Source organism: Oncorhynchus keta, chromosome 1 (assembly GCF_023373465.1).
Source record: "Oncorhynchus keta strain PuntledgeMale-10-30-2019 chromosome 1, Oket_V2, whole genome shotgun sequence".
Taxonomy (NCBI): Eukaryota; Metazoa; Chordata; class Actinopteri; order Salmoniformes; family Salmonidae; genus Oncorhynchus; species Oncorhynchus keta.
In genome coordinates this window covers 57,683,462-57,695,963 of record NC_068421.1, presented here as the reverse complement: position 1 = coordinate 57,695,963, position 12,502 = coordinate 57,683,462, and the positions used below count along the sequence as shown (strand labels likewise).

Here is a 12,502-nt window from a genome sequence, read left to right as displayed (position 1 = left end):
GTTGACCCCGGTATAGTCCAGGTTGTAGCCGAAGGGACACTCGCAGCGGAACGATCCGTCCGTGTTGATACAGACACCGTTCACACAGACGCCTGGGTTGTCCAGACACTCGTTCATATCTACAGAAAGACAGATGAGGACAGTTTATTGTCCAGACACTCGTTCATATCTACAGAAAGACAGATGAGGACAGTTTATTGTCCAGACACTCGTTCATATCTACAGAAAGACAGATGAGGACAGTTTATTGTCCAGACACTCGTTCATATCTACAGAAAGACAGATGAGGACAGTTTATTGTCCAGACACTCGTTCATATCTACAGAAAGACAGATGAGGACAGTTTATTGTCCAGACACCCGTTCATATCTACAGAAAGACAGATGAGGACAGTTTATTGTCCAGACACTCGTTCATATCTACAGAAAGACAGGTGAGGACAGTTTATTGTCCAGACACTTGTTCATATCTACAGAAAGACAGATGAGGACAGTTTATTGACCAGACACTCATTCATGTCTACAGAAAGACAGATGAGGACAGTTTATTGTCCAGACACTCGTTCATATCTACAGAAAGACAGATGAGGACAGTTTATTGTCCAGACACTCGTTCATATCTACAGAAAGACAGATGAGGACAGTTTATTGTCCAGACACTCGTTCATATCTACAGAAAGACAGATGAGGACAGTTTATTGTCCAGACACTCGTTCATATCTACAGAAAGACAGATGAGGACAGTTTACTGTCCAGACACTCGTTCATATCTACAGAAAGACAGATGAGGACAGTTTATTGTCCAGACACTCGTTCATATCTACAGAAAGACAGATGAGGACAGTTTACTGTCCAGACACTCGTTCATATCTACAGAAAGACAGATGAGGACAGTTTATTGTCCAGACACTCGTTCATATCTACAGAAAGACAGATGAGGACAGTTTATTGTCCAGACACTCGTTCATATCTACAGAAAGACAGATGAGGACAGTTTATTGTCCAGACACCCGTTCATATCTACAGAAAGACAGATGAGGACAGTTTATTGTCCAGACACTCGTTCATATCTACAGAAAGACAGGTGAGGACAGTTTATTGTCCAGACACTTGTTCATATCTACAGAAAGACAGATGAGGACAGTTTATTGACCAGACACTCATTCATGTCTACAGAAAGACAGATGAGGACAGTTTATTGTCCAGACACTCGTTCATATCTACAGAAAGACAGATGAGGACAGTTTATTGACCTGACACTCGTTCATGTCTACAGAATGACAGATGAGGACAGTTTATTGTCCAGACATTTTTGACATCTGGTCATCAGAGAGCTGATTCAGTTGAGGGGTTGGTATGTCTGGGTTTGGCCCAGTCGTGCCACTTGTCACTCACCCTCACGGGTTTCACCAAGTCCAGGCAGGGATCCATGGCCGTAGGGACACAGGCTTTTAAAGGACGCTGGAGACACAAGGAGACGTAAGACGTTAAATGTACACACACTGACAAGACAGGATCCAGTAGGCTTAGTTCTCATCAACTGGCTTGTGTTGAGGAATATGTTATCATAACAAACATTGAATGGGAAAGTACTGGAAGTGAGGTGTGTGTGTGTGTGTGTGTGTGCGTGCGCGCGCGGAACGTGTGTGTCGTGCGCGTGACTCACCCTCGCTCTCGTGTGGGCACAGCTCGCACGGGTCTCCCCAGCCCTCGCCTGGCATCTTGCTGCAGCAGCACTTGGCCTTGGTGGTGTTGAAGGCCTTGGGCACAGAACACTTGCCTGACTCGAAGCGGGTGAAACAGAAGCTCTCTCTGGTATCTGTCATACAGAGTGGGTTGGGGGACAGTTAGGTGGATATAGCAGACAATAGACTCCCACTAGTGGGTCTGCTGAGAAGGACAGAGGTGCTGTGATTTCTAACACATCTGTTACTTGGCCATTTAATGACTACTGTAACGTACAGTTCTCTCTCTCTCTCTCTCTCTCTCTCTCTCTCTCTCTCTCTCTCTCTCTCTCTCTCTCTCTCACCCAAACAGCGCCGTCCATTGTCCGACAGGACAAAGCCATTCTGGCAGATACACTGGAAGCTTCCTGGGGTGTTGGTGCACGTGCCAAACTGGCAGATATTGGGCTCCACCTCACACTCGTTGATATCTGGAAGAGAAAGTGAGCAACCGACAGGGCAATAGGGATGAGAGGCGGGAGAGGGAATGAGTGCAAAATCACGGCAAACTCTAAGGCCAGATGGTGCTGCTGCAACAAGGCTATAAGGCTGTTACACAGCGTATGGTGTGGGTGTGTGTTGGGCCAGAAGGCAGGGTCACTGCAGGTCGTTGACACCCTGATGTGTAGGTGGGGGCGTGTGCTGGCTCGATCTGTGTGAGCAGGTGGGATCAGAATGTGCAGAGGTAATGAAGTCATGTTCTCTGTGGTAGCTATTCAGTGTGTGTGTGAACTTGCGTCAAAGTTAATGGTCTCTTTCACCTTCAATAGTTAAGCGTGTGACGGAGTGTGTGTGTGTGTGTGTGTGTGTGTGTGTGTGTGTGTGTGTGTGTGTGTGTGTGTGTGTGTGTAGGGCTCCTACCTATACACTGGTCGTTCTGGACCTCGTATCCAGTTGGGCAGATACAGCGGAACGACCCGTCCAGGTTCTGACAGGTTCCAGGAGAGCAGGTACCAGGAAGACTCACACACTCATTGATATCTGAGGAAGAACATTGTGTGATTATACAGGACGCCTCCGTGGAAACACACTATACACCCCAAGACATACATCACACACTTCCAAATACTTGATTTAGCTTGGGGTTTGCACTTTGGGGACCGTTGCATTGGCTCCATTGTACCAGGCTAATTAAATCAAGCAGGATTAAATCAAATATTCGAAAGTATACGACAAATGTACTTGACCCAGGTTTAGAGTTGCTAGGGTGTTGACGTTGCTTACCGACACAGTTCTTTCCGTCCGGGGTGAGTTCGTAGCCATCCTGACAGAGACACTGGAAGGATCCCAGGCTGTTGATACACTGGCCGTTCCTACACACCTGACCCACCAACGCACTGCACTCATCAATGTCTGGAGGGGGACGGGGAAGTGGAGCGAGTTCATATTTATTCAAAATATGCTACTCGAAAGAATCCCTTTTAACATTTCGACTGAACTACTCCTTAACTGTCGCCATGGTGCTATTTTCCAGGATGAGATACCTCGGGATGTCATACGTACGTACCCATGCAGTCATTGTTGTGCGTGAGCTCGAATCCAGGGAAGCAGAGACAGTTGTAGGAGCCCACTGTGTTCTTACAGGTTCCGTTCCCACACGGCTGTCTGTCACACTCGTCGATATCTGAGACGGGAGCGAGACCAGGGGGTGAGACAGAGGTGAGATGATTGAAAAACTAACTGTAGAGTGTCTACTGTGTGGTAAGTCTATGGTAAGTCTATTGAGTTTACTGGGACTCTTCACTCACCCATGCACATTGTCTGGTCGGCGGTGGCCTTGAAGCCGTTGTGGCAGAGACAGCGGTAGCTGCCCTGGGTGTCGATACACTCTCCGTGGCTACACACGTTAGGGATCTCCTGGCACTCGTTGCGGTCTACACACACACAGGGAGAGGAGATACACACCTTTTTAGTTTATTTAAAATAAACGATCTAACCAGGAAGTTCCATTGAGATCATAAATATACATATATATATATATACTGAGTACACAAAGTATTTCCATGACATGCTGACCTATGATCCCTATGATGAGCTATGATCCCTTATTGATGTCACTTGTTAAATCCACTCAGGGTAGATGAAGGGGAGGAGACAGGTTAAAGAAGGCTTTTTAAGCCTTGAGACAATTGAGACATGGATTGTGTGTGTGTGCTATTCAGAGGGTGAATGGGCAAGACAACATATTTAAGTGCCTTTGAACGGGGTATGGTAGTAGGGGAGATGAAATACATTAATATTGATCATCTCAGTGTGTTTTCCCATTGACTAATAAACCATCTAACTCTCAAAACAATTATCTCTCAACAGGGTAACTCACCGTAGTACATTTCACTTATAAACTATCAACATAATCTCATCTCTCCACCCCCCCCTTTTGTTCTGAGATGGTAAATCCTTGCGGCCCCCGGGCACAGAGTTGGGACTCACCCACGCAGGCCCCGCTGGGGGACAGCTTGAAGCCTGGTGAGCACTCGCAGCGGTAGCTCCCTGGGATGTTGATACAGTTGGCGTTGCGTTGGCACAGGTTGTCTCCGCTGTTACACTCGTCAATATCTGGAGGGAATGAAAAACAAGAGCGGGCAGCGACCATCAGTCACAGTGGTCATAACTGTCCAGTAAAAGCCCAGTGTGAGGTAATGCAGAGCCTGAGGAGGGCCAAACAGAACAGTGCCAGACTGGCTGGGGTTCAGTTCCTCGGTGCTTTAGCGTGATTTAAGTCCCCTGGACTGGCAGACCCTGGCATTAGGCCCCTACAGGGCCAGTATACTCTGCTGTCTGTCTTCACGATTCATGTGGGAGCGAGAGGGCAACATTAACTTTACTGCTTATTAAGTGTGAGTGTGTGGATGTGCGTGTGTGTGTTGTGTGCGGGTACATTTGGTTTGAGGGCCACATAAAGTGTGTACGTATGTGTATATGAGGGAATGTTTACGATCGTTTTTTTTTATGAGAAGGAAAAAGGTGATGATTGTGTGTGTGTGTGTGTGTGTCTGAGCCTTACCTTCACAGATGAGCAGTATATTGTTGTAGCTGAAGCCCATGGGACATTCACAGCGGAAGCTTCCTATCTGGTTGATACACACTCCGTTTGCACATATCCCCGGGATCTCTCGACACTCATCAATATCTATAGCGAACAACACAGCAACAGCTCTGTTAGAAGTCATTTGCTCACAAAGCTACTCCATAAAGCCACTATATAATAGCACCGTATCATATTTGATTATTATTGTTCTACAGTAGTACCACATAATAACATAATGATTATAGTATCTATCGGTTTTGGAAGTTCAGCAGTTTCTGTTCTGAACAAGCAGTGGGCCAGAATGACCTATTTGACCTACTGATGACCTTACCGATGGGCTTGCCCGTGTGGATGTCTATGATGAACCCAGGAGCCTGGTTCCCACACAGTACCTGGTACTCCGCTGTGGCAGAGAGGACAAAACGACGGCGTGAACTTAGGCACCAAGAACATACCAAATTTAGAGGCTGTCATGAAAGAGTTGGATGTAGTGTGTCTATATGTGTGTTTATATGTGTGTTTATGCGAGTGTGTGTGCGAGAGTCTTATGTTCCAGCTCACAGGTGACAGGGGTAGGGCAGGCTTCACAGGGCTTGTTCCAGGCTTTGCCCACGTTGTAGGCACAGCAGCACATCTTCTTGGTCATGTTGAACGACAGCTCGTTCTCACACGTGTCGTTGAAGTTGCGGTAACACACGCTCTTCCTCATGTCTGTGATGTCAGCAGAGACGGGGTTGAGAATGACTCATCATGAATACACAACTCATTAACTGTTTGTAAATTGCTTGTCGTTTGTAAACCGTTACTAAACTGTTTGTATGTTTATTCGCACACGCGCGCGCGCGCGCACGCACACGCACACACACAGTCAAAAGTTTGGACACACCTACTTACTTATTCAAGGGGTTTTCTTTATTTGGACTATTTTCTACATTGTAGAATAATAATGAAGACATCAAAACTATGAAATAACGCATGGAATCATGTAGCAACCAAAACAGTGTTATACAAATCCAAATATATTTTCTATTTGAGATTCTTCAAAGTAGCCACCCTTTGCCTTGATGACAGCTTTGCAGACTCTTGGAATTCTCTAAACCAGCTTCATGAGGTAATCTTCAATTAACATGTTCATTTTCTTTGTTTCTTAATGATTTTGAGCCAATCAGTTGTGTTGTGACACGGTAGGGGTGGTATACAGATGATAGCCCCTATTTGTTAAAATACCAAGTCTATATTATGGCAATAACATCTCAAATAAGCAAAGAGAAATGACAGTCCATCATTACTTTAAGACATGAAGGTCAGTCAATCTGGAAAATTTCAAGAACTTTTCAAGTTTCTTCAAGTGTAGTCGCAAAAACCATCAAGCGCTATGATGAAACTGTCTCTCATGAGGACCTCTACAGGAAAAGAAGACTCAGAGTTACCTCTGCTGCAGAGGATACGTCCATTAGAGTTACCAGCTTCAGAAATTGCAGCCCAAATAAATGCTTCGCAGAGTTCAAGTAACACATCTCAACATCAACTGTTCAGAGGAGACTGTGTGAATCAGGCCTTCATGGTCAAATTGCTTCAAAGAAACCACTACTAAAGGACACCAATAAGAAGCAGAGACTTGTTTGGGCCAAGAAACAAGAGCAATGGACATGAGACTAGGGGAAATCTGTCCTTTGGTCTGATGAGTCCAAATGTGAGATTTTTGGTTCCAACCGCCGTGTCTTTGTGAGATGCAGAGTAGGTGAACAGATGATCTCCGCATGTGTGGTTCCCATCGTGAAGCAAGGAGGAGGAGGTGTGATGGTGTGGGGGTGCTTTGCTGGTGACACTGTCTGTGACTTATTTAGAATTCAAGGAACACTTAAACAGCATGACTACCACAGCATTCTGCAGCGATACGCCATCCCATCTGATTTGCGTTTTATGGGACTATCATTTGTTTTTCAACTGGGCAAGGACCCAAAACACACCTCCAGGCTGTGTAAGGCCTATTTGACCAAGGAGAGTGATGGAGTGCTGCATCAGATGACCTGGCCTCCACAATCATCTGACCTCAACCCAATTGAGATGGTTTGGGATGATTTGAGCTGCAGAGTGAAGGAAAATCAGCCAACAAGTGCTGAGCATATGTGGAAAGTCCTTCAAGAAAAGCATTCCTCATGAAGCTGTTTGAGAGAATGCCAAGAGTGTGCAAAGCTGTCATCAAGGCAAAGGGTGGCTACTTTGAAGAATCTAACATCTATTTTGATTTGTTTAACACTTTCTTGGTTACTACATGATTCCATATGTGTCATTTGATAGTTTTGATGTCTTCACTATTAAAATAGTAAAAATAAAGAAAAACCCTTGAATGAGTAGGTGTGTCTAAACTTTTGACTGTTTACTGTATATATCATTTAGTAAGTACCACCCAGTGTGGTCTGACTCACCCATGCAGTTGTTTCCTCCGTTGACCTGCATGTACTCAGGAGGACACACGCAGGTGTAGTTCCCCAAGGTGTTGTAGCAGGTACCAGGGCCACATATTCCAATGTGGGCTGTGCACTCATCAATATCTACACACACAAACACAGAATACACATGGTTACACACAGTACTGTCTTTTATTATCTTCCACTATTCTGGGCTTTAGGCAGTCAACTGAATCAGATGAATACTGGGAAAGTCAGGAGAAAGACCTCATTTGACCCTTCGGTGACCTTTTCCCTCTTACCCTCGCAGATGCGTGTCTCCTCGTTGAGGTAGTAGCCTGCGGGGCACTCACACTGGAAGCTACCGAAGGTGTTGACACAGTTGCCACCCTGGCACAGGCCTGGCAGCTCCTGGCACTCATCAATGTCTGGTGGGGGCAGTGGGAGAAGGAGTCCGGTTTAGTTTGTTGGGACATACTCTTAATAAATACAACAGGATAATAAGATATGGACGAACAGTGTTTACCTTCCAGGATGACAGTGATGGGGTTAGGTCTGAAGCCCTCTCCTCCGGGACACAGTGTCTTGTACTCCGCTACAGACAAAAAAAACAACCCCAAAAAGATCATACCACATTTTCCTCAAAAATATATGTGGAATTGGCCAAGATGTTTTGTTTGTCTACAAAAAGAGCATGTCTGTCATGATTTGGTTCGACCAAGCTTTATAGTACGTACTGGAGTTGATGGGGGGGCAGAGTTCACAGGGGTTTCCCCAGGCTCCCCCCAGGGAGCAGCAGCAGGAGGCGCGGGTGACGCCCACGCCGATCTCAGCGCTGCAGGAGATGCCACCGTCGCCACGCGCCAACGTGTCCAGGAAACAGTTGCCCACTCGTGTGTCTGAGATGAGGGAAAGGAATTATTATTACACACCCATCAACACTTCCTGCCACTCACTCATTGGCTGAGGAGTCTTCATCTTCATGGCTACCAGACATTAGCATTGCTCTGATGCCAGGTGTCCAGTACTCACCCACACAGCCCACTCCAGTTGGATTGAGCTCGAAGTCCGGAGGGCAGTTACACAGGTAGCTTCCTGGTGTGTTCACACACAAGCCGTTGATGCAGTTCACAGGGTCCGCACATTCGTTAATGTCTGGAACACACGCGCACACACACACACACACACACACACACACACACACACACACACACACACACACACACACACACACACACACACACACACACACACACACACACACACACACACACACTTTATGACCAACATTAAATAACACACATAGATCCACACACACATGCACTATATGAAAGCTATGCACAGACTGAGAGGATTGGAGAAAGCAGAAAGAGCCTTGATAAAGTCACAGACTTGCTGCGGCTGCACATGACAGATTGAGTGGCACAACGAGGGAATACAAAGTCCAAATTGATGGCGAAATATGAGGGCTGCCAGATTGGCTTGGTGCCGATGCCGTGGCAGTTATCAGAGTATGGCAGAGGGTGTGTGCTTCTCACCAGTGCAGTTTCCTCCGCTGCGGTCCAGCTCGTAGCCGTCGTCACACACACACCGGAACATCCCCGGGAGGTTCTGACACGTTCCAAACACACAGATGTTCTGGAAGTTACACTCGTCGATATCTACCGGAGAGGGAGAGAAAGATACGGTCAGTGGCTATGGTCAGAACGATGGTGTGTGTGTGTGTGTGTGTGTGTGTGTGTGTGTGTTATTCTGACCCTGGCAGGCCTTGCTGTCCTCAGTAGGGGTGAAGCCCATTTCACACTCGCAGCGGTAGCCACCCGGAGCGTTCAGACACTGGCCATTCTCACACAGGTTCACGTTGTCAGCACACTCATCCATATCAGAACAGGAGAAGCCGTCCCCATTGAAGCCCTCCTTGCAGGCACAGCGGTAGGAGCCTGGAGTGTTGACACAGTCTGCGTTGAGGTTGCAGTTGTGCTCCTCAGTGGAACACTCATCCACGTCTACAGGGAGAGAGGAGGGTCAAACATAATCAGTTCACTTGGTGTCCGTAGACGAGGCAGCCGCGCAATAACAATTCAAGAACCGATTCTGAGAAGTACTGTAAGAGATAAACTACTGTAGACATCTCCGGTTTCTAGAGAGTTAACGAACGTATGGCTCAGTTGGTAGAGCGAGGTGCCTACAATGTCAAGGTTGTGGGTTCGATTCCCACGACCATTCATACCTAAAAATATATGCACGTGTGACTGTAAGTCGCTCTCGATAAAAGTGTCTGCTAAATTACATATTTTTAAAATTCCATTTAACAGGCTTTTGTTCCAGCCCAGCACTAGTATACTCACCCACACACTTGATGCCGTCCCCCACCCAGCCGTCACGACAGCGACACTTGAAGCTTCCGGGGACGTTGACGCAGGCAGCATGCATGTCACAGTTATGGGCTCCAATCTCACACTCATCAATATCTAGGAGAAGGAAAAACAGCAGAGAGATAAATGTAGAGACAAGACATGCGAGTGTCTCTCTCATTCTGTCTGTACTCTGGCTTATACCGGGCGTTATCCACAGAAGTAAAAAATGACCAAAGCTACATGACATCGTCATAACTAAGATAGTGTTTTACAGTAAATAGCCTTACAGTTACGACCAGCGTGTGTGTAGCCCATGGTGTGTGTGTGTGTGTATGGTGTGTGTGTGTGTGTGTGTGTGTAGCCCATGGTGTTGTGTGTTGTACGGTGTGTGTGTGTGTGTGTGTACACTGTACCTGTGCAGCCGGTGGAGCCCTTCTTGACAAAGTATCCCAGCTGACAGTGACAGATGAAGGATCCCTTGGTGTTCTCACAGTCCCCATGCAGACAGATGTTAGGGTTCAGCTCACACTCGTTCACATCTGATACACACAACACAGAGGAACACACACAACACAGAGGAACACACACAACACAGAGGAACACACACAACACAGAGGAACACACACAACACAGAGGAACACACACAACACAGAGGAACACACACAACACAGAGGAACACACACACACAGAGGAACACACACAACACAGAAGAACACACACAACACAGAGGAACACACACAACACAGAGGAACACACACACAAAGAGGAACACACACAGAGGAACACACACAGAGGAACACACACAGGAACACACAGGAACACACACACAGAGGAACACACACAGAGGAACACACACAGAGGAACACACACAACACACAGGAACACACACAACACACAGGAACACACACACAGAGGAACACACACAGGAACACACACAGAGGAACACACACAGAGGAACAACACAGAGGAACACACACAACACAGAGGAACACACACAGGAACACAGAGGAGGAACACACACAGGAACACACACACAGAGGAACACACACAGAGGAACACACAGAGGAACACACAGAGGAACACACACAGAGGAACACACACAGCACAGAGGAACACACACAGAGGAACACACACAGAGGAACACACACAGAGGAACACACACAACACAGAGGAACACACACAGAGGAACACACACAGAGGAACACACACAGAGGAACACACACAACACAGAGGAACACACACAGAGGAACACACACACAGAGGAACACACACAGCACAGAGGAACACACACAGAGGAACACACACAGAGGAACACACACAGAGGAACACACACAGGAACACACACAGAGGAACACACACAGGAACACACACAGAGGAACACACACAGAGGAACACACACAGAGGAACACACACAACACAGAGGAACACACACAGAGGAACACACACACAGAGGAACACACACAGAGGAACACACACAACACAGAGGAACACACACAGAGGAACACACACACAGAGGAACATGAGTTAACTGGTCTTGGAGAGGGGACAGAGGAGTAAAATATATGTCTAAAAGGTAAGGGTAAAATTAGAGGGATGGGGAGGGAGAGAGAGGGAAGAGAGAGAGAGATGGAGAGAGAGAGAGATGGAGAGAGAGAGAGAGAGATGGAGAGAGAGCGAGATGGAGAGAGAGAGAGAGAAGGAGAGAGAGCAGGAGAAGAGAACACGGTGTACTTCTCACCAATGCAGGTCCTCATATCCATGGAGGCCATGAATCCATCGTAGCAGAGACAGCGGTACTCTCCGGGGACGTTGGTACACTGACCCCCGTCACAGATATCAGGGCTGTCCTCGCACTCATCGATGTCTGGACAGGGGAGAGAACGAGTGTGACTGTGTGTTTCTACACTATACGACGTGTGCATGTACAGCACGCGGGTGCATTGCGTTACTGTGTGACTTACCAGCGCAGGTTCTGAGGTCGGGCATGAGAGCGTAGCCCTCACTACAGCTGCACTCGTAGCTGCCCTCTGAGTTGGTACAGTGTGTGTCACAGCCGCCATTCATGATGGTACACTCATCAATATCTGCAATCAGCCGGGTTTACAGGTAAGCATAGACACACACAAACAGACACTCAAAAACGGTGCCTTTTCTGCTCAAGTTCCGGATGTGACGCTTAGAAATGGTCAACAACCACGGTGCTAACATCCACGAGACAAATGATGACATGTCTCAGTCAGGTGGTCACTCACCCACGCAGCCCTGTCTGTCTGGTGTAACCTGGTAGCCCGTGTCACAGGAGCACTGGTAGTTCCCCACCATGTTGACACAGTGGCCGTTCTTACACAGGTTGTTGCTCAGCTGGCACTCGTTCACATCTGGAAACACACAGTGACAGTGACAGTTAGCTTCAATCAAAGGAATTAGCCACCACAGTAGACAACATCATGTAGGAGAGAAAACCGTTTACTGTCTGGTGAACTTGAACATGTATCCCAGATGACTTGAGGATGTAAAAACGCCAAAACAGTGATCTAACATGTCTCATATTTTAGGTGATGTAAAGTGTGTGTGTGTGTGTGTGTGTGTGTGCTGTATACTATGCACTGTGCAGTGATATACTGTTTGACTACCTTCGCAGGAGGAGCCGTCGGGGCTCAGCTGGTGTCCGGGGGGACATTCACACTCGTAACTCCCCTCTGTGTTCAGACAGGCGCCTCCTTGACACAGCAGTGTGTTCCTCTCACACTCATCAATATCTGCAGGGGAGAGAGGGAGAGGAAGAAAGGTAGGAGAGAGAGAGGGGAGGGAGGGAGAGGAAGAAAGGTAGGAGAGAGAGAGGGGAGGGAGGGAGAGGAAGAAAGGTAGGAGAGAGAGAGGGGAGAGAGGGAGAGGAAGAAAGGTAGGAGAGAGAGGGGAGAGAGGGAGAGGAAGAAAGGTAGGAGAGAGAGAGGGGAGAGAGGGAGAGGAAGAAAGGTAGGAG

At 47.3% G+C, this 12,502-nt stretch overlaps 1 protein-coding gene across 3 annotated transcripts in view; it reads right to left on the bottom strand.

The window, feature by feature from the left end:
- LOC118399477 (fibrillin-2-like) overlaps positions 1-12,502 on the bottom strand; it is a 92,229-nt gene that overhangs the window by 10,001 nt on the left and 69,726 nt on the right. For 2 of the 3 annotated variants that reach the window (XM_052529101.1, XM_052529103.1), the window contains exons 27-51: positions 12,153-12,278; positions 11,772-11,897; positions 11,481-11,603; positions 11,258-11,383; positions 9,933-10,058; positions 9,511-9,633; positions 8,920-9,168; positions 8,701-8,823; positions 8,195-8,317; positions 7,900-8,061; positions 7,689-7,757; positions 7,465-7,590; positions 7,181-7,306; positions 5,313-5,462; positions 5,083-5,154; positions 4,728-4,853; positions 4,154-4,279; positions 3,472-3,597; positions 3,231-3,347; positions 2,948-3,076; positions 2,585-2,704; positions 2,029-2,154; positions 1,666-1,818; positions 1,395-1,460; positions 1-119 (exon numbers count right to left, since the gene is read on the bottom strand). The exon at positions 1-119 is cut by the window's left edge and continues 7 nt beyond it. In XM_052529101.1, the coding sequence (XP_052385061.1) occupies positions 1-119; positions 1,395-1,460; positions 1,666-1,818; positions 2,029-2,154; positions 2,585-2,704; positions 2,948-3,076; positions 3,231-3,347; positions 3,472-3,597; positions 4,154-4,279; positions 4,728-4,853; positions 5,083-5,154; positions 5,313-5,462; positions 7,181-7,306; positions 7,465-7,590; positions 7,689-7,757; positions 7,900-8,061; positions 8,195-8,317; positions 8,701-8,823; positions 8,920-9,168; positions 9,511-9,633; positions 9,933-10,058; positions 11,258-11,383; positions 11,481-11,603; positions 11,772-11,897; positions 12,153-12,278 (3,158 nt within the window). The remainder of the gene's footprint in view (positions 120-1,394; positions 1,461-1,665; positions 1,819-2,028; positions 2,155-2,584; positions 2,705-2,947; positions 3,077-3,230; positions 3,348-3,471; positions 3,598-4,153; positions 4,280-4,727; positions 4,854-5,082; positions 5,155-5,312; positions 5,463-7,180; positions 7,307-7,464; positions 7,591-7,688; positions 7,758-7,899; positions 8,062-8,194; positions 8,318-8,700; positions 8,824-8,919; positions 9,169-9,510; positions 9,634-9,932; positions 10,059-11,257; positions 11,384-11,480; positions 11,604-11,771; positions 11,898-12,152; positions 12,279-12,502) is intronic. The other variant, XM_052529106.1, reaches the window with a different exon arrangement.